Genomic DNA, 22539 nt, shown 5'->3' with positions numbered 1-22539 from the left:
GTGAATACTTCATAGTACTGAATAATCCATAGCAGTAACTGATACTTTATAGTAGTTACTGATTGTTACTCAATTATTTATATTTACAGTAGTTACTCAATACTTTATTGTAGTCATTGAATGATAAGTCTTAAGATTAAGACTAATAGTAAGTCTTAAGATTAAGACTACAATAGCAACCCTGCAGTTTAAGGAATTACCAGGCACTTTTAAAATTGTAATAGAATTTTAGTTTTTTATCACTACTATTTTGGAATTTAAAACAAGTGAGAAATCCCAACACTGAAAGTCCTCAGCGTTTTCCTTTATATAACATGCTTGATTTATCTTGCCCAGGTGCTTTTTAGTTAAGCTGGGAGTGCTGGACATGGTGAACACTAAACTACACTTCTGTGATTCTTCAGGACCTTAGCTGACACCTCCAAGACCTGGGTTTAAGTGTTTTGTGCAAGCAGTTATACCTAGAAAGCTTTCGCTCTTCAGGAAACTCGCAGTTGTAGTAAATCACTCATCCATTGAAATGACAGCTGTGGCCAAATAACAGCCTGTGAGTAATAAATTGCTCGTAATATAGGGTGATTTGTTAAAAACACCAAACCTATTCTTTAAGGTTTAAAACGGCACAAAACAGATATGGCTTGGCAAATTATGCATGTTTTACACTTTTAATTTTCACACAGAACATAAACCATACCATCATTAGCAGTAAACCATCCTTAAAGATTACAAAACAACACATATCGCGTTAGAAACTAGAAATTGATATTCATGTTTAGTTTAATTACACACCCTACTTATCATTTCCGTCTCCCATAACAGCTAACCTTACAGAGACTCTGTTTGCCCATTCAGAATAGCCTGGGTTGACACCTCTAGAGTCTATAAAGTCAATACTGCACCACACACAGGTCAAAACCACACTCAGAAAAAAGCTCTATCGCCTCTACTATCAACACACAAAGCTAGCAGATGTCATACAGAACTGAGACAGTTTTGAAATTTAGCTACTGCAACTATTTATACATCTACAGTTCTGTGTAAAAATCAGAGACTGCCCTTCATTTATTTAGGTTAAAACCACCACTAAATACAAGTTATTAATTTTTTTCAGGAGACATTTCTAGGGAGATTAGGTATAAAATGACCCACTGGCATAACGAGGGGGAACTCAACGGAAACTAAGTGAAAAACAGTAGTTTCCAAAACTGAAGTTAAATGATTAAAAGATACAGAGAAAGTGGGCCTCCTAACAACCTCCTGGAAGACCTGTTAGTCCACCAAAACTGCCCCATGAGATAAACAGCACTTATATCTTTCATCTTTGAGAGAGAGGAGAAAATCAAGCTGCTTCAGATCTGAAAACATCCACAGGTGTTTCTGTCCATCCTTCCACTGTGAGAAGACGACTCAGCGCTATGAGTCTGAAAGGATGAGTAGCCGACAAGAAACCGAGAAAAGGAGACGGACACATCAAACAAAGAAGCTAAACAATGGACTGACCACCCCAGGGTCCAGACCTCAACATAACTGAATGGGTTTGGGATTATTTGGATCATGAAAAAAACAACCAATTTCTAACACTGAACTTTGGAGGCGAGTCTCCTGAAAAGAATAGAAGCTGTAATACAGGCAAAGTATCGACACTTTACTGGGTAAAAATATCCCTTACTGATATTATAATTAGTTGTTGAGCCTTACATATAGTTTCTGCGAAATATATGTCTTCTTTTTTCCCCAATGCTGAAAAATGAGTGACTTGCACTTAATGGTTGTACTGACTTGGTGGTCTCTGACTTTTGCACAGCACTGTATGTTAAAATATACATTTTAATCTACATTTTAGTATATTATTATCTTGTATAAAATATTATATCTTTATGGACCTCTGAAATTCTGTAGTCGACGTCACTCCAGGTCCAAGCAGGTTTTCTCTATGGGTAAAATGAATGGCATACGTTCTGTCCTACACAGAAAAGCTGTTTATTTTTCCCATAGAGAAAGACTGCTTAGACTCAAAGCTCCTAATGTGGCCATGACGCCAGCTCCAGAATAAAGACACGACTCAATTTCATTTTCTTTTTACATTCTTTTCATGCACTTTTTTTCAATTCTTTGTTTTTACATTGTTTATAAACTGTATAAGACTTTTTAAAGCTATTTTTGGTACTTCTAATAATCTCTTTCTTTCTCTTTTCCTTTCACTACTCTCAGGACATGTAATTGTCTGCTTCTCTCACCTCGTCTGATCCTGATCTGAAGATGAGCAGGTCGAAGGGGATGGCTGCTACGATGTCGATAAGGAACCAGCCTTTGAAGTAGTGCTGGGCTATCCGCGCCGGGTGGCTCACCACCTCGTCGTTGTGGTTCACGTACGTGGTGCGGAAGTTGATGATGATGTCAATGATGAACATAACGTCCACCACCAGGTCCACCACGTTGAGCGGGTTGCAAGTGTAGCCGCAGGTGCGCCGGCTCTCCTCCTCTTGCTCGTTGAGCAGGAAGGCAGCGCTGTAGGGCGTGAAGACGGCCGTGTAGAGCACCAGCAGCAGGATCACCCAGTCCCACACTGCCTTAAACGGGCTGTAGTGCAGGATGGTCCACTTATGGATGCGCGGTGCCTGGAGCTTGTACTCGGGAAGCACGTCAGCCCCCAGAGACAGCACCTGCACAGGGGGGGTGATGGGAATACAAGATCAGGGTATAAATATACTACAGACCAAACAACTAGAAGAAACACTGACTTTGTAAAAATAAGCGAGAGGTACTAGAAAGTGATTTGTTTATGTAAGTGATTTGTTTTCTAACAGTAAATTAGCACTAAGTTAACCTGTTCATATTAAAAATGTTTTGGCCTTTCTAAATTAAACAGACATTTCAATTGCTTGTTGCAGACATTCTATTTTGTATGTGAAGCTTGTTGCAGACATTCACACATATTTAACCTTGTTGCAGTTTTACAGTGACTCTCTCAGTAAAGCGTCCTGAAATAGAGCTGCTACTGCGTTCTATTTCGACCATCTGACTGAAACCTGGTTAGACTACTGCTTGTATTCACAGCCAGTGAACTTCCAGAAGACCTAGAGTGATCTTTTTTCTCACAAAAAATCCCACCAATTGTACATCAGAACCTGATTGGTTGTTTTTTCTCAGTTCTTAATTATGTTAATGGTCAGCTCCTTAAAATCCCAGGCTTATTACACACTCAGGCTCATTATTCAGTAACTACAGGGACTTCAATGCAAACCGGCTGAGCTATTTTTAAAAGCGTGTAACAAAACTTCAGGCCTGCTGGCGAGCCCTGGCCATGTAAGGTTAATCTGATATGTTAGGCCTTCAGTCCAGCTCCTGAAGTCTTAGGGTGTTTTCACACTTGGGCCGTTTCAGCGTCTGAAGTGGACTCAGACCGCTGAGTCATGGTTTCTTTTGCATATGTGAACACGCCAAACAAACTCAGACCCCCCTAAACGGCCCCAGTCCGTGAAGACCTCGATGCTCGCCATACACACAGCCACAGTCTTCAGCACTTCAGCAGGTAAACAGACCATGGATCATTTATACGGTTCTACTCAGGATAAAGTCTGTCCGTGATCTGCGACAGACAGCAGCGCTGACTTATTAAAGCGATCAGATGCGAGAGCTCGCGTGATTATACTGTGTTAAAGGCTCGAGCTGGGCACGCAACGCAATTCTCAGCGGCCCACTTGGCGAGCGCTGTGCACACCTTGAGTGCTGTGAAAGGGGTCCGAGTTCTAATGGAGCTATGGTCTGAACAAGAAGTGGTCTGAGATCTCAATGGACCAGAAAGAAGACCTCTCTATAGTTCACTTACATTGTGAACACAAAAAGAACTGCACTTGCAGTTGGTTCCCTTCCAGGTTCACTTTAACAGAACTCGGTTCGGTTCTTTAAAAACGAACTATATGTGAAAACACTGTTAACCAGTGGAAGCCTGTAGCTAGATACCACAGAGAAAAAAATCTGATTGGATCATTTTCTGTTGAAGAATTTAACATTGTTTTGTTACCAACCAAACGTTTATGAATTAAGAGCGATACTATGATACTTGCAGAGTTGATCCCCTTAAAATACCAGGCTTTTTACATACTAATGCTGATTATTCAGTAACTACAGGGACTTTAATGCAAACTGGTTGAGCTATTCTTAGATTATAGAAGTGCGTAATAAAACTTCAGCCCTGCGTGTGGGACCTGGCCATTTAAGGGGTTAAATACAACAAGCATTAGGATTATATTAAATAAAAAAATTAAATATTAAAAAAATCATTAAAAATGTACAAACTTTTTTTTCAAGGAAATCATTAGGCTTAGGGGGCCCTGGGGATTCCCCATTGCTGCCATGGTGTTACAGACTTGGTTTTTGCTTAGCTTACACAACATGCTGGTGCACACCACAACAAACCACTTGATGGAAATTGTGTAAACACTGTGGTTTAAGTGGCACGTGTCTGCTCAATATAATATTTCCTTGTGGAGCAAACTAGTTGTGAAAGAAAAGCATAAATGTGGATGGAAAACATTTTTTTATGAAAACCGCACCTTCAAATGTTTCTGTATTTGCTTAGATCAGTGAAATATTCATTTTCACATACTGATTAGACGGTTAATGAGCTCTTGCAGAGTTTTATTGCAGCTCTACTCAGATTCACCTGATCTTCCCATTCAGATGCTCCTGAATTCATCAACCTTTTGCTAGAGTACATAATTTTGCTTGCAACTCACACATTTAGTAACAAGGCTTTGAAAACTTTTTTTACAATGTAAAAGCTTTCAATTAGAATATGCAAATTATTTGAAACAAATAACATGTTCGGTAATCAACTGAAAAGCCTGCCTCACCATCTAGGCTAGTGTTTTCCACCTCCACTCCTGGAGGCCCACAAGACCTCACTGCATAAGCACAAAAATACCCACATTCAAATGCAAAAACCTAGAAAAAGCTAACAAAAGACTTACAAAAGCTAACAGTTGTTCAGTTTTCATCTCTTACAATCACTTTAAAGCCCATGTGTCAAACATGAGGCCCACGGGCCAAGTCAGGCCTGTGATGCAGTCCTATTCGGCCTGCAAAATTATTTTAATTTTCTATTATTATTAGCCTGTTTTGCCCTGAGATGCACTATAGTCCCCAGCATGCACTGCAACACAGTGCGCGTCCTGACCACCTTCCCCCAGCAACAATCTACTGGCCAGCAGTTACACAAAAAGAGATGATGCCTGGGGTCTAGTTCAAGCAAATAAGCAGCTTTAAAAAAATTTAGAATTATAATGAGTAAGCATTCGGTGCCTATTTTGCCTGTCGCAGTTTTGGCATATTTTGAATAAACAATGGCCAGTTCGGGTCATGGCGAAATGTTAAAAATGAAATAAAAACACAGCTGGCCCACAGATTTGCTGAGATTTTTTTAATATGGCCCTTTTAGTGGTTGAGTTTGACACCCCTGCTCTAAAGGGAACCTTACACAGTATTGCAATTATTAACTGGACAGGAAATACATTTACATTAAAGAAACCTACTATTTCTTTTTCAACTGTACTTTCAAAAGGATCTGAAGCACCCAGTAAATGCCATATGTCAAGCCCTTGATATCATGAGTAAAACGAAAAAAAAAAAGAGTGAAAAAATATATAAAAAAACCAAACAGTTGGCAACAGCTACAATGCTACTTTATATCACAGATTTTAGATCATGTCATGGGTATAATGTTCATAATTCACATAGTTCACAATGCATGAGTATATGACTGTATATCACTATAAGCAATACATTGTCAAGCCCTACTGCACTCAATCCAACAGCTGAATCATAAGCTTGTCCTTGAATATCCCCCATTTAGTGCCTCTGGAATGGCCTGCCTCTCTAAGACGTTTCCAAATTGGCACCTTTTCGAGATTCTTTACTCAGATTTGAACCATTACACAGGGTCTCCAGTCACAGAGTCCCCATTCAAACTGTAAGTCCAACAGTCACGCAGACAAGATCAACAGGCGAGATGAAACCATACAGGAGAGGGGGTCTGAGGAGATGTTCACTTTAAGAGGACAGAACACAAACTGAGCATGAATCATTACTAAATGTACTTCGGCTATTCTTAGAATTGAAAATAGATACAAAGAACAAATCAGCACAGGAAACGCTACAGTACGCAGACGTGAATGAAGAAATGTCTTTAAGAGACAGCTGAATCGAGGTGAAATAAGGTTAATACCTATGTCTGAATATTTTCAGGTAATTTCAGTCAATCAGTAACGATGTTTTTTGTCTTTTTTAACTGACAGGTTGATGCCATATGGCATTCTCAATTAGCATTCAGGGGTTAGCAAACCTTGTAATCTCCCACTACCATATTCTATTACAACACAAATGAAGCTGCCAATCCTGTCCTCCTCCTACCACTGGCTAGAAACCACCAGAACGATGCATGTTTATTTTCGCAATGCAGGCAGGACAAACTAATTGTGCAAATGTTGCACATTAGAAATGTACTTTACTGTCGAAGAATGAAAAAGGCGCAAACTAAAGGCACCCTTTAATTTTTTAAATTTCTAATCAGAAGAACAAATTATTAATTTTTTAGTGTCAAAAAAAGTGTAAAGCACATATTAAACAGAAAATTACACAAAAGCCTCAGCAACTAAATATAACATTAAACCTATCATTATTCAAATTGGTCCACTCCTCGAAAACTTGTTAATCCACTTGCATAAGCAAAGGATAAAATCAAAGGGAAATAAGTGAGAAAATAAGAGTTTCCAAAAATAAAATACACAGAAAATTGGGACTCCTAACAACATGCACCCTGGCAGACCTCCAAAACTGTCCCCAAAACAGTACTTAAAGCGTTCATCTTTGAGAGAATATAATCTTTCTGGCAAAATTAAAGGAATGAAGAGGGGTCTCTGACTTTTCCACAGTACTGTTCCTCATCCCCAGTCCTACCGAGTTGAGTTATACTGAGCTTCAGACGAGTCTTCCGCTCTTATGTCATAATTACTGTTTTATTCTTGTGTATATACAGCACTTGACCACATTCCACATATGCTCTTCAGAAAAGTAAGGATAAAAATAGTTGATAGATCTTCTGTTGTTCCATAATCATCATCAGTACACCCACTATTGTTAACACCAGTAAAATGCACATATGTACGTACGCCATATAAACATTAGCCACTAGTGAGTTTTCAACAGCCGGAGTACCTGCTTCACTGATACTCAAAGGACAGGTACCTCTCATCTCCCACTCTATGAACACTGTGTTGGTGGATGTTTTAGTGATCACACCATCAGCAAATAGCTCTAATGTTCCATTAGCAAACTGTGATTATGGCTGGCTCGGGGGACCATGGCAACTGCTGGTTACCATGGAAACCACAAATTGATCAGGGGACATCAGTAATGTGGAAAACTTGGTGGACTGGGACAAAGGGACTACCCTCACCAGTCGATGGCCATCGCTGTCTACCATGGTATCCGAAATAATCTCAAAGCTAAACATGTCAGAAGGGGCAACAGTGATGACTGAAAATAGTGGGTGATGAGGGAATTTCCTAGTACATAAATAGCTTTGACCCAGAAACGCAGGTTGTCACCAATCAACTCGTCGCCGGCTAATAGTTTAAGACTTGACACAATCCAGTTCACTGCAAAGAGAACGGCAAGTCTATTTCAGTTGACTGACCCCAAAACACTTTATTTCTGTTAGATGTAAAAACCTCTTTCCCAACTAACATCCTCCCCCTGCAGCACTATTAGTGTCAGCTGTAACTGTGACGTATGCTGCACACCCGAAAAAAGAAATAATGTTGTACCAGAGGAAAAACCACACCACAAAACCAAAAATGTCATTTTTTTTCCTAACAGGTGGCCCCTGAGAGTACATGAACAATTTTTACTCCATATTTAACCAGTTATACATCATCATACACCACTATACACCCTCTTTTACCAATGATACATCATTACACACAATACAAACCATCTTTAACCAGTTATACATCATCATACACCACTATACACCCTCTTTTACCAATGATACATCATTACACACAATTATAAACCATCTTTAACCAGTTATACATCATCATACACCGCTATACACCCTCTTTTACCAATGATACATCATTACACACAAATACAAACCATCTTTAACCAGTTATACATCATCATACACCGCTATACACCCTCTTTTACCAATGACACATTACTACACACAATTATAAACCATCTTTAACCAGGTATACGTCATCATACACCACTATGCATCCTCTTTTACCAATGACACATTACTACACACAATTATGAACCATCTTTAACCAGTTATACATCATCATACACCACTATACATCAAGATCATCTTTTACCAATGATACATCACTACACACAATTCTGAACCATCCTTAACCAGGTATACATCGTTATACACCACTATACATCACCTTTTGTCAATGATACATCACTACATACAATTATAAATCTTTAACCAGGTCTACATCATTGTACACCACAATACACCATCTTTTATCAATGACACATCACTATACACCATTACAAACCATATTTAACCAGTAATACATCATTTTACACCACTACACATCATCTTATACCAATGATACATCACTACACACAATTGTTAACCATTTTTTACCAGTTATACATCACTATTCACCATTACATATTATCTTATTCAAGTTACACCTCATTATACACTATTATATATCATATTTAACCAGCTATACATCGACATGCATCATTTTTAACAACTTAAACATCACCATTTACCATCATACACCATCTTCAACTACTTATACATCACTATGCACCATTACAAACCATCATACCAGCTACACATCACTACACACCAATATATCCCATTTTAAACCATGTTTAAATGGTTATGTGGCCACATCTCAGTTATGTTCTGCTAGAGTGTGATTACTGACCGGTACAACGATGAGTGCCTCCATATCCAAGTTCTCCAGGGCATCGTGCTCTCTGCCACAACAGCTGCAGGACAAACGAGTCTTTAGAAAGCCCAACAGGCCACCCTCTCGACCCCGAAACAGACACCTTCGCTCCCCGTTCATCATCCCCCACACAATCAGCCTTACACAGAACCCTACACTACAGCTCCATAAAACCCCTCTGAGAGAATGCAAGGTAAAGAAGGACAGCTGCTAACAGGCGGACAGACAGGAAACAGACATCTAGACAGAGACAGGATAAGTGTAGATAATCTATGGAAAAAAGTCCTTGACACTTGAACAGAGTAAGAAAAAAAAACAGAGGAAAAGACAGAACAGACACTGAGTGATAGTATGACACTGAGAGACAGACACTCTAAAGACCTGTGAAAGTCACACTAAAGACCCAATAATGTCATACAAAAAGGCCCCCTATAGTCAATCCAAAGACCCACTGTAGTCATGCTTGGGACCCACTGCAGTCACACTAAAGACCAGTTATAGTCAGCCTAAAGACCGACTTAGGTGACATTAAAGACTTGCTAAACTTACAGTAAAAACCTGATAATATCATGCAAAAGACCCTTAATAGATACTCTAAAGACACACTGGTATGGAAACAATACTCGGAGCATCACATCGTCCTAGCCCACAGCGTGAAGACCAAGCAAAACAAAAGCCCTGACTGATCTCGGACCCTTTTATAAATCCAGCTAGTCCCACACCTCCAGCCCCATGTGATCCTGTGGCTCTGTGCCTCTGAAAACACATCGGATGAACTAACCCATTTAGTGGGAAATCGACAGAAAGGCGAGAAGAGAGAGTGTTTTAGAACATTTTCAGTAGGTCCAACCAAATTGGGACTGAGTGTGACTGTGCACGTTCCTCTCTCTCTCTGGTCTGCAGGCACTTTGTTTGGCACTGAGGCCCAGGCCTCTTTACCTAAGATGTCCTTTTACTAATGATGCAACACACAAAGTCAGAATACTGCTACAAATCCTGGTGAATTATCACATGAACAACACGTACAGTCGAATGCAGAAGTTTTTTCCAATATGTTAAATTCAGAAAATAAACATAATTGTGCACTAAAATATCTGTTAAAAATAAGTTTGTTCTCTTTAAAGGATGTGTTTACAGATTTTCAGATAGAAAATCAACAAAACATGTAATTTAACGGGGTGTTTAAGCTTTCGCGCAAGACTGTATGTATACAGAGATGGATCACTTATATCACCGCAAAAAACTGCCTCATTATACATGAAACAGATTATTATATTGATGTGTAATTTTTTTTTTACTATCTGTGTGTTATTTTCCAGCTTTGTCCACTTTATGTATGTGATATCAGAGAATGTACTGGTGATATACTGGTAATGTACTGGTAACAAAAAACTGGCTCGAGTTTAACACTTTGCCAGCCGGTCAAGTGCTACTTTCTTTTGGTGAAGTCAGAAATTCACCAGTTAAAAAATTTAGGACTGTCTGAATGTCCCAAAGGTAGACCAGAGTGCGAATAAGAAGTGGTTTACCTCCATCCATTGTGTGCCTCTGAAAAAATCTGCACAGGCAAATTAGAAATGTTTTGCATACTACTTTGCATAGCCCAAACGGCAAAGCAACGACTGACCCATCTGTGGCGCAGTTTTAGCGGCTGTAACAATACCTTCAGTGCTTGTGTGCTTGGAAGAAAAAATCCCAACTTCCCAAACCAGTTTGAGCGTAACTATAGCCCTGTTTCTGTAGAACATTCTTGAGTAAGAAAGTGTGACTGTGTTTTGTGTGACAGTACACAACTACTCAGAAATAACCTATCAAGCACTAATATATTAAAACACACTGCTAAAACAGTCCATTCATTTTTATTCTTCTCACTTGACTCATCCTGTGTTAAAGACACACTTGCTGTAAAGCTCAGCACAGCATTTAGTAAAGCTTCTAAAATACATGTTCACTATTCGAAAAAGACTATAGTACTATTTGGACAGGAGTAGTTTTACATGGTAGGTGGGGTAATAAAAGGTGTTTCTCAGTGATTTTAGTCCCACCCAAATCTGCAATTTTTCAGACTGTGCACTCGATTTCAGTAAAGACTCTGGCATCTTTTATATGTACAAACATTAGAAACAATTCCAGGTTACATTAATCCCATGCTACAAAACCATAACACCATGATATAAAACAAACTGTAGAAATAACCCCAGATTATCTTAATCCCATGCTTTTAAATAGATGATAGAAATAATCTCAGGTTATATTGAACTCATGCTATAAAACAGACTGTAGAAATAACCTTGGGATATATTAATCCCATGTTATAAAACAAACTGTTGAAATAACACCAGATTATATTAAACCTGTTCTATAAAATGACCTGCAGAATTAACTCTAGGTTATACAATCCCAAATTATAAGACGTTGGGACAGATTGTTAAAATTAAAACTGAAAACAGTGAATAATAATAAATACGTAAAACATTTTTGACCAGTATTACATGGAAAACAATACAACAGCACCTTATTTGATGTTTTACCTCATGAATTTTATTGTTTTTTTCAAAATAAACACCTTGTTTCAATTTTGATTCCTGCAAAAAGGTTTTAAGGTGTGCAACAGTACGGGGTCTTCACTGTTGCATCTTGCGTTTCAAAACGCACAACGCATTCTCTGTTGGGGAACGTTTGGGACTGCAGACAGGCCAGTCCAGCACCCGTATACTCTTCTTTCACAGCCATTCCTTTGTAATGTGTGCAGAATGTGGTTTTGCACTTGTTGAAATATGCATGGGTGTCCCTGGAAAAGACGTCATCTTGAAGGCAGCAAATGTTGCTCCAAAATATCTATGCACTTTTCAGCATTAATGGTGCCATCATAGAAGTATAAGTTACCTTTGTCAAGGGCTCTGACACAAATCCACACCAAGACAGACCCTGGCTGTTGGACTTATTGCTGGCAACAGTCTGGATGGTCGTTTTCATCTTTGGTCCAGAGCACAAGGTGTCCATTTTTTCCAAAAAAGCTCAGCAATTCTGATCTGTCTGACCACAATACGTTTCCACAGTGCGATGGTCCATCCCAGATGCCTCCGAGCCCAGAGAAGTCGGTGGCATTTCTAGACACAGTTAATATAAGGCTTCCTTTTGGCACAGTTTTAACTAGCATTTGTGGACATGACTAAATATTGTATTACATGACAAAGGTCTTCCAAAGTAATCCTAAATCCATGTGGTTATATCACTTATAGATGAAGGACGGTTCTTGATGCAATGCCGTCCAAAGGAACGAAAAGCACAGTTATTCAGCTTAGGCTTGCGCTCTTCATAATTATAGAGGGTGAAATATTTAAAGTTTGTTGGCACCCTCAGCCCATCTTTGCTCCTAAAGGACTAAGCTTTTCCTGGATGCTGATTTTGTACCAAACCATGATTACAATCACCTGTTTCAAATCACATTATTACTTAAATATTTCACCTCATTACTAGCCCTAAATTGCCCCCATCGTAACTCTTTTTGGAATGTGTTGCAGGCCTGAATGGCACGAATGGATGTGTATTTACAAATAAAATGAAGGTGACCAGACAAAACATGAAATATCTTGTGTCCATACTGTCTGCAATGAAATATGAAATGAAGACTTTATGCAGCGAAGATAACTGTTGGCTGTAAATCACCAAGCTGATGACAACGCTAATTACACACTGCATTCACTTAAGACATCTAGGTGATGGTTTAAGTAAATGAAATTATGATTAAATAAAATGGACAAATGTGGACATTCTTCCTGCTTGTGAGCAGCTGAATGTATTGTGAATGGAACCTTTCTAGTCTAACAGCAGCATGTTTCTGTAATTTATTCTGAGATTTTTAATCCCATTTAAACAAAGACTACAGACATCTTGTGGTACATTATATTCCTCCCGTTCACTTATAAAAATAATCCTGCCCCAACAACAATTAAGACTTTCAAGAGTTTTAATACATATTTTAAAGGATATTAGCTCAGTGACCCTGAAAAGAAGCTATGAGCAACTGCAGCAGTTTAAAAGGATCAGTTCAGTCAAGCTGACCAAAGATGGTCATAAAGCAGGAGCTCGGACCGAGTTAAATCCTGCACCATAAAACCTGATGAGTTAAGTCAACTCAAATGATTTGGGGAAACTGATTACCTCAAATGTTTTAGGTTTAATAACTCATTTACACTTAAGTAAATTGATTAATTGTACTAACTTCATTTGTTTTGTTGATATTAAAATGATTAAGTATTTGTGACTTATGTTAAAGCTGTTCTAACTTAATATAATTAATTGTAAATCATATTCACCGTTGGGATAAACTAGGCTATCGCTTTAACAAGTTCATATTGCATTGCAGAGATATGATCGCAGACATTTGTAATAATGTCTTGTCCACCTTACTGTCACTGCAGATCACCTTGCCAAATGTAGTCTCTGTAACATTTAGCCACAGAACAACCGCACTTAGCAGAGAGAAACTGAGTAGCTTCGCTTTCTCAACACTGATTTTTTGATCAGTACTTATTGGCATGAATTACAAAAGTTAAAAAAATCTAGTTGACACAAGGCAAGGTAGGCTGGGGAGTATGACAACACACAGACGGTGAGAGGCACGCCCAATATGTAAATATATGGTACAAAGAGCCAATAGGAATGATGTGGGATTTACTCAAGAAGGTTGCATTGACCAAACATTTGCTGTTGTCGGAACAAAACCTCGTGTCTCCAAAATGGTAACTTTACAGGAGAAGGAAAAAACATACTTTACTTTCAATGTAAGTCAATGGAACCAGACATTTTTACCAAGTCATTTTGGGCCGTTTCTTTTGGTCCATTCATCATCAGATTTACACACAATGTAAAAGGCAATAGGTATTTTCAAATTATGTCAAAAACTGAAAAACGACAAAAATGGAGATACAAGGTTTTCTTCCGACAGCAGCGATTTATTAAGCTAAGTCTAAACTAAATTGAAATAAGTTTATTCAACTCAATCATCAAATGGGATCTTTGACTCTGAAATCATCAAAATAAAGTTACGAAAAAAGCACAAAAGTCCAATTCATTTAACTGTAAACATTTCTGCTGCCTATCACATTAAGGCACACTAAATGTTCAACAGTCTTTAAAAACAACCCATTATTGGCCTGTTTGTATTTGCATGTGAAGTCAAGTTCAATAAAAATAGTGAGTATAATACATTATATACATGAATAAAGTTACCTTAACTTAAATATGCTGAAAAAACAATCCTACTCAAATTGAGTTACTATCTCAACAATTCATTTTTGAGTTGATTTGTTTTCTTCAGATTAAGTTACTCGAACTTTCTGTAGTATTTAAGCTGTGTTAACTTAATTCTTTCATTAAGATGTGCAGTGTGTTTTACAGTGTGTGTGGTTTAATATCTTTTCATCATCACCCGTGCGCCTTTCTAACAGGAACACTCTGCCCTTGTGACATCTTTCTTCCTGTCTCTCTCACTCACTCTCTCTCTTTCTCTATTTCACCCTCTCTCCCACTCTCTCCCTCTAACTCTGTCTTGCTTTTTTCTTTCTGTCTCTCACTCAGTCTTTTTTCTTTTCTCTCTCTCCCTTTCTCTGTCTCAGTCCCTCTCAATTTCAGTTCCTTTTTTTTTTTCTCTCTCTCTTACTCTCTCAGTGTCTTTCTCTCACTCAATCTCACTGTTTTACTCAATCTCTCTCTCTCTTTCCTCTAGGTCTTAGTGCCTCACTCTTACCCTCCTTTCTCTTTTTTCTCTCCCATTCAATCTCTCTCCTTCCCTCTCCCCTCTTTTAATCCCATACTATAAAACAAACTGTACAAATAACCTCAGGCTGTATTAATCCCATACTGCAAAACAAACTGTAGAAACAACCCTAGGTTATATTAATCCCATACTACAAAACAAACTGTAGAAATAACCCAGGGTAAATAATCCCATTCTATAAAACTAACTGTAAAACTGAGCCCAAGTTATGTTAATCCCAGACTATAAAACAAACGGTAGAAATAACCCCAGTTTATACTAATCCCATACTATAAAACAAACTGGAAATAACCCAGGGTATATTAATCCCATTCTATAAAACTAACTGTAGGACTGAGCCCAGGTTATGTTAATCCCATGCTATACAACAAACTGTAGAAATAACCACAGATTATATTAATCCAAAACTGTAAAACAAACTGTTAAAAAACCCAGATCTCTCAGTATTCTGTGTCTCTCACAGTTGCTGTCTCTCTCTCTCTCTCTCTCTTGCTCTCCTCTCACTCATAGTAAGCACTGTGCTTCTATGTAAAAAGTAGGGAAAGTGCTAAATAAGCTAAATGCTAGTGTAGATATACATTAACCAGACTGAATAAACACAGTCGAATCCAAAAGTGCACAGAGACACCCAAACTCGAAACAGTCCCCATAAGAAAGAAAACTCTAAAATAAGCAAAACAGATCTCCTTAATAACGCTGTAGTTCTTCCTAGGCAACAACTTAACAGAAATCTCATGTGTCTCGTCGAGTTTTAGTAGAGATTTCAAAAAATGTCACACATTGCGCTCAGATCTGCAGAGATAGTAGCACCCATGACCATCTGCACGGAACGCAATCATTCCTCAGCCAGGACTAAGAGCCTTCTCAGGTCTGACACTGTGAAACACTTCTATAACTCGTCTGGGCCAGACGTCTTTCATGTCTCCTTTTTAGCGCTATTTCTCCTCAGGAATTTTAGAAGAATCACCGTCTGGCTATGACGCATCACCGCAGCAACATCCTCTCACTGTTTGTGAGGGTAAACTTTCCATAGAGCTCACTAGCAAACTTTCCACATGCACACATGAAAGCAGACACATCATGAGCGCACACTCGGGTCCATGTGTTAGCTGATTAGCACACACCCGCCGCTCACATGCACACACATGGATTCAGTGGCGCGCAAGAGCTGAAGCTATTGATATAATCCGCCGCTCTGTTTCATAATGACAGGCCCGCTCGGATCTATCCCTTCTGCAGGCACGCAAACGCACAGACTGACCACAGAAACAAAGAACAGCGGGGAACAGGCAGCACTGCTAATGACTGTTCATTTAAAGCACGGTTTATTTGTAAAAGGCTGGAATTCCTGCATTTAACAGCGTCACTGTCACATATTTCTAGCTACAAGCAGAATGACTCATCTAATGACTGGTCAGGTGGAAATCCTCACCACTGAGATGGTCCTGCTGAAGTCTACAATCGTTCTGATGTGTTTTGTGATGTTTTTATTAAGGATGTTGCAAAATATGCATTTTCAAGTTTGATGCTGAGGTCAAGCTTAAATTCCATTTTCAATATTTTGTTATTAAAAATGTCTTAATTCCACAGAGCTCTAATCACACTAAACTGACGGGTTTAGCTCAGACGATTTCACATTTTATGTCAAAACAAAATGTCAGTAGCATGTTCTTGTAAAAAATAGTAGGGATGTACCAGAGTACAAACATCATATACACACAGTCACATGCTACAGTTTGGGTGCCCCTGGCTGAATGACATGTCTTTGTTGACTATTTTGCACGTTTACTGTTTATTTGCTGAATTTAACATACTGGAAAAAACTCAAACACAACATGTGCCATGTACAAATGTTATGGCACATTCTATATTTTATGTTTTATATTTTCTAATATGTTATATTCAGCAAATAAATATAAATTATGCAGAACATGTAGAAATTGGGACTAAATTCACCTGGATTAGCATTGAAAGAGAAATGCAGCATTTAAAGGGTTACAGTAAAATGAATAAAAGTATAAAAATAATAAAATGAAGACATTTTAGCATCACCTAAATGTTCTGCCATACAGTAAGTATGTCATTAAATGTCACTATGAAATATAGCGTTAGTGGTTTCCACGAAAGACAGTAAATGTGGGGCAGATCAGCGAGTTTTAAATTTCAGTACACTGTTTCACACATTTTCTGATACTGTATTTTACACCCTTAGATTTTATGTTTCTCTACTACCACTTTTTTGACAGCTGACATGCCCTGTGATCACCAGCCCCTTAGAGATAAATAAAGTTTCACTCAGTTCCATTCAAATCCCAGCATTACGCAAAATAATCCCATTCTTTCTCATCAATCATCATAATTTCTATGCTTACAACAAACAAGCTATTAATCAGTGTAGTGGCATATTCAATAGAAAAGATCTAAACAAAATAAAGGTAATTCCCACACTGTAAATTCCCTTTTACTGTAAAACAGTAAACAAAAACATGCAAGTCTGATGTCATGAATGTATAAACCAGTTCAAGCTGTTCAAAAGTTTGAAATCAGTATATAGGAATATATACTGCAACATTATATTAGAAACTAGGAAGCTTTAAAAACATCAAAAATGTTAGATGTTATGATAAGTTTAATATTTAATAATAATAATTTAAAAGTGATCCAATCTTGAGGTTCATAACTTAAAATACTTTATGGTGTCTAGTTTATAAGATTGATAAGATATAAGATATAAGAATCTACCTTGTGTAAGTTATTATTTATATAACATAACAAAAATATTAACCAGTGATTCCAACTTTTTAAATAATAATAAAATAAAAAAAACATAAAAGATCTTAAATCCTATATCCAAATCCTATATTTGCAATTCCATATAAAAATAAAGACAAAAACTGAGGGCACAACCTCTTAAAGCACACAGCAGTGAGAGGACAGAGAACTGCACCATGGCAACTGTACATATAGAACAACATGTCCTTCCTGCCAGTACCTTCTCTTCCTTTACCATAATTTTAGGAAACTTTCAACAAGAGTGAAAAAAAACACCTGGGAAATAAAGAATCTGAGAAATCTCAGCAAAACTGAAGACTCTCCAACTGGAGAAAAGTTCAAATCCTTTGTAAAACCCATAACTGCCTAATACTCCTCAGCCATTTCATCACCTAACAAGAGACACTCAGGCCTGCCATAAAACACCTTTGACCAGAGATCTATATCTGCCGTCAGCCAACAATCAAACAGGGTCTTGACCTTTACTTACTCGACAAACAAACACTGGGGTAAGAGACGTCTAACTCTGCAGAAGAAAGGGAAGAGCGAGCGAGGTTTCTGAAGAAAGAGAGACACAACGCAGTCCATAAAGAACAGAATTAGTACTTACAGGTTTAAGTTTTAGCTTCAGGCTCATGGTGGCATTCTGTGAGCACTACTGGGAGAAGAAAACCAGAGCAGACTGACACATGGGAAACACAGCGGCGCTCTCTCTGCCACTCGCACACACAAACACACACACGCACACACGCTTGAAAAACAGCACAGAGGGCACAGGGTGCAAAAAAAAAGGAAAAGGTGCACCAGCAACTGCGACATCAGCATATTCATATAACGGAAATGTAGAACATCTACAGTGCTGACAGAAATTTTTTAACCCCTTAAACTACAGGGGTTTTAACCCCTTAAACTACAGTGTTTATTATTCAGTTATTAATCTTATTATTCAGTCATTAGACTTATTATTGTGTGTCTAATACAAATGATTCAGTAACTGTTATAAAAGTTTTAATAACTATAAATAATACTATAAACAATTCAGTAATTACTATAAAATATTCAGTAGTTAATGATTCAGTAACTACTACATACGATTCAGTATCTACTATAAATAAATCCTTTACTACTATATACAATTCAATAATTACTATTAATGATTCAATAACTACTATAAATATTACAGCAACTACTATGAATTATTCAGTAGTTCATGATTCAATAACTACTAATGTAACTACTAATGTAACTACTTCAGTAACTGCTAATGTTTCAGTATCCACAGTGAATGATTCTGTAAGTAGTATGAATGATTCTCTACTACCATAAACAACAAATAACTATAAATGATTCAGTATCTACTATGCATGATTCAGAATCTACTATAAGTGATTCTGTAACTACTATATACAATTTAATAACTACTATTAAAAATTCAGTAACTACAATAAATAATGCAGCAACTCCTATGCATTATTCAGTAGTTCATGACTCAGCAACTACAATACATGTTTCAGTGTCTGCAATGAATGATTCTGTAAGTAGTATGAATGATTCTCTACTACTATAAATAATAAATAACTGCTTGAAATACATGTTTCAGTGTCTACAATGAATGATTCTGTAAGAAGTATGAATGATTCTCTACTACTATAAATAATACTTCTATAAATGATTCAGTATGTATAATAAATGATTCTATAAGTAGTATAAATTATTCACTATGACTATAAATAATAAATAACTTCTATAAATGATTCAGTATCTAATAGAAATGATTCTATAAGTATTACACTCAGTAATTGCAATAAACGTACCATTAACTACTATTAATTATTAACTACTACAAATGATTCCATACCTACTATAAATGATTCAGTAACTACTATACAGTATTCAGTAACTACTCTGAATAATTCAGAAACTGCTGTACAGTTCAGTCCAAATTTTAGTATTTTAAAAAAAAACAAAGAAAGGTTATGACAGGTCACTATTCAAATTTAAGGAAATTTGTGACATTGACCATGTTAAGTGCCTTTTTTAGTCTTATTCTTCCCACTGAAGTACATGAGCCTCAGGTGAACTTGATCTACTCATCAGAAGTGATCAGAGTTCATGCCAACTCGATTGCATGCTGACATTAAAACAAAAAGGGGCACAAACACTAAGAAATTCTGAAATTCGTGTTAAAATTCCAACGATTCTACTCTTTATTCAGATTGTTCTGCTGACAATACAATTTGAAATGAAACACTTTGTATTAAATTAAAAAAGAATGCAGAATAGAATTTTCACTAGTGGTCTCAGACTTTTGGACCCCACTATAAATGATCATTAACAACAATAAATGATTCAATAGCTGCTATAAATGATTCAGTAACTTCTACACGTTTCAGTAACTACTATGGAACTACTATGTACGTTATGTAGTTGTGAGAGTGAGGAACTGAAGTGTCTAAGCTGCAGGTGAGTCCTTAGAGTAACTGTATCAAACCTAATCTCCTCTTAACCCTTTATTGTTGGATGCACTGTGATAGTGTCTGAGCGATTGTGTGCACACATTCAGAACACAATTCAAACGCTATGGAAATACTTGTTACTGACTGTTTAATGAGAGTGTTAGAGTGTGTTGAAGTGTGTGAAGTATGACATATATTCATATTCATGTGTTTGTTCAAAAAGGTTGACCCTAAATTTGACCTTAAAGTATTAACACTGGTTATGATGAAGGTAACACATAAGCTGTTCACTGGAACAACACACTACGCATTGTTTCTAAGTTGTGTTTTGAGCACGTACACATAAAAATACATATAGAATATGCTGAAAGTGCTGTTGCTGTATAGCTGAACTGCATTAGAGCAGACAAACATTCACACAAACATCCACACACCTGTTGCCTGAAGCGGCCTATTTTTCTTTCAAATGTGTATCGAATGAGCTCTGATAGTGAAATGTCAACACAACAGCACTCTGTCCTTGCATGATGTCCAAGATATCAGTAACAAATATGTAGCCCTGTCTGTTTCCACACCAAGCACACTAGGAAATTACACCACAGCTGAGTTCCAATCAGAAATGTAAAATCAGGAACATGAACTTTATATATACAAACACATACGTTAAAGCACAGCGCACTGCAAACTACAGTCCAGCCGCTCACATAACACGGTGCATCATGTAATACAGACGGATCAATCGCAGAAGGGATCGATGGAGATATCATTTCCCTTTTTTTCACACTACACCAAATCGAAGTTCAATTATCAAGCAAGGAACTACCCACTGCAGTTACATCACCGGCCGTAACTCCGCCACAGCAGCGCACACAGGCGGTCCTGCACACTTACTGCCCCCAAACTTCACCTTCTTCTCAAAGGATATTACAACAAGGGTGCACTTAATTCTGCATACTGAATGTGATCTATTCATGAGTTTTTTTGGACATGAATGAATGCATTTAAACATCTGTAAATTGCAATAATGCAGAATTTTATTCAACCCTCTTCATCTGACTTTGTAGACCGATTGTTCATATGCATGTGCATTCGCTGACCAAGTAGGAGCAAAACCTGGCAAACTTAATAACGATAACTAGCTAATAGAGCAATCTATTAGACTTTTCCCAATAGGATACAAGCCACATTTCTAGGTGGTAGTGAATCTGATAAGGACTCAGTTTGACCAGTCAGATCAGATTCGTGTTTTTTTTGTCATTCGGGGTGCAGCCGTTCATAGCAGCTGCAAAAAGCCTAGGCTGCTTTTCTTGGCCGCTACGTCATAGAGGGTTGTTCCAAAGTTAAGCATCCTTCATACACAGCCTAGAAATGCAGCCTACATTCTGAGTGATTGTAAGGACGCATCTGATGTATCCTTCCAGGCCTTCAGTTACCCACAGTTCTCTGCCCACAAAAGACGCAAAGGAAAAAAAACAGCACCATGAAAATGGCTGAAAACGAAGCCGTTGGAGCAGAGTTTGTTTTAAAACGTAAGCTGTTCACATCCTTGAATTTGTCTTCGTTACCTTATAAAGTTAAATTGATTAATTAAAGCATTCGTTTATATATCATAAATCGTCCATATATTGTTTTTTATTTAGAAGTATTTGTTTACGTGTAGTTTATCATACTACATAAGAACATCTCCTCCATTTCCGTGAAGAAATGAAAAAGCAACACACACAATGCAACCGGCTCCATTTTCTCTCACCAGTTCCCTCACAAGTTTTGACCTTTGTGGTCACATCACCACGCAGCCTCGTAAGGACTGTTCCATTTGTGTGACCATTAGGCTACTAAGGAGGAGTCTTCATAGGACAGTCCTACCGAAGACCTGCCCTTGCTTGGCTGCAGCCTCGGCTTTGGAACGCAGCTAATGTCAGAACGGACGACAGAAAGTCAGCAGTGCATGTTCACATATTACAGCGTAAAGATGGAGAGTAGGAGCTTTTCACAGACATTTAGGTAACATATTTTTACTTTGTGTATTGTAGTGTAAAGTGACTGTTTGACTGAATTATTTGAACATAAAGCCTGTCTCTGAATATAGAAAAGCCTTGTTTGCAGTCAGCTGGCCAGGTCAGTTTTGCCCCCACCTGGTCAGCCTATGCAGGCGTGAGTCATTATACAGCAATGAATGCGGATATGCAAGCAAATTCGACAACAGTCTGACCATACAAATCAAACTGGTCACTTATAACTTGAAATCTGAACAGCTGGTCTAAAACGTTATAAGAAACAAATCCAATTGGTCCAAACAAAGACTTAAAACTTTTTGACAGTCTGTCTTCTGCTTCGTGTGGTGCTACATCTCCAAAAGCAGCTCAAACTCAGTCACATCTGAGTTCTATTTAAAACTACTCAGAAAGTTTTAGGTAATGAATGAGACAATTAAACTCGCTGTACTGCTACGCAGTGACTCTTTCAGGAGCAAAACATATCTGTCACTTCATAATATTCTGGTCTGTTTGTTTGTTTGTCTATATGTTTGTTTTTAATCTGACATGAA

At 37.7% G+C, this 22539-nt stretch overlaps 1 protein-coding gene across 1 annotated transcript in view; it reads right to left on the bottom strand.

The window, feature by feature from the left end:
- The window catches only part of kcnh6a (potassium voltage-gated channel, subfamily H (eag-related), member 6a), an 81909-nt gene that overhangs the window by 15533 nt on the left and 43837 nt on the right, over positions 1 to 22539 (bottom strand). The window contains exon 7 of the mRNA XM_036589308.1: positions 2238 to 2663. Within this exon, the coding sequence (XP_036445201.1) occupies positions 2238 to 2663 (426 nt within the window). The remainder of the gene's footprint in view (positions 1 to 2237; positions 2664 to 22539) is intronic.

Source organism: Colossoma macropomum, unplaced genomic scaffold, assembly GCF_904425465.1.
Source record: "Colossoma macropomum unplaced genomic scaffold, Colossoma_macropomum, whole genome shotgun sequence".
NCBI classification, from domain to species: Eukaryota; Metazoa; Chordata; class Actinopteri; order Characiformes; family Serrasalmidae; genus Colossoma; species Colossoma macropomum.
The sequence above is the reverse complement of the archived record's forward strand: the minus strand, read 5'-3'. Positions and strand labels throughout refer to the sequence as shown.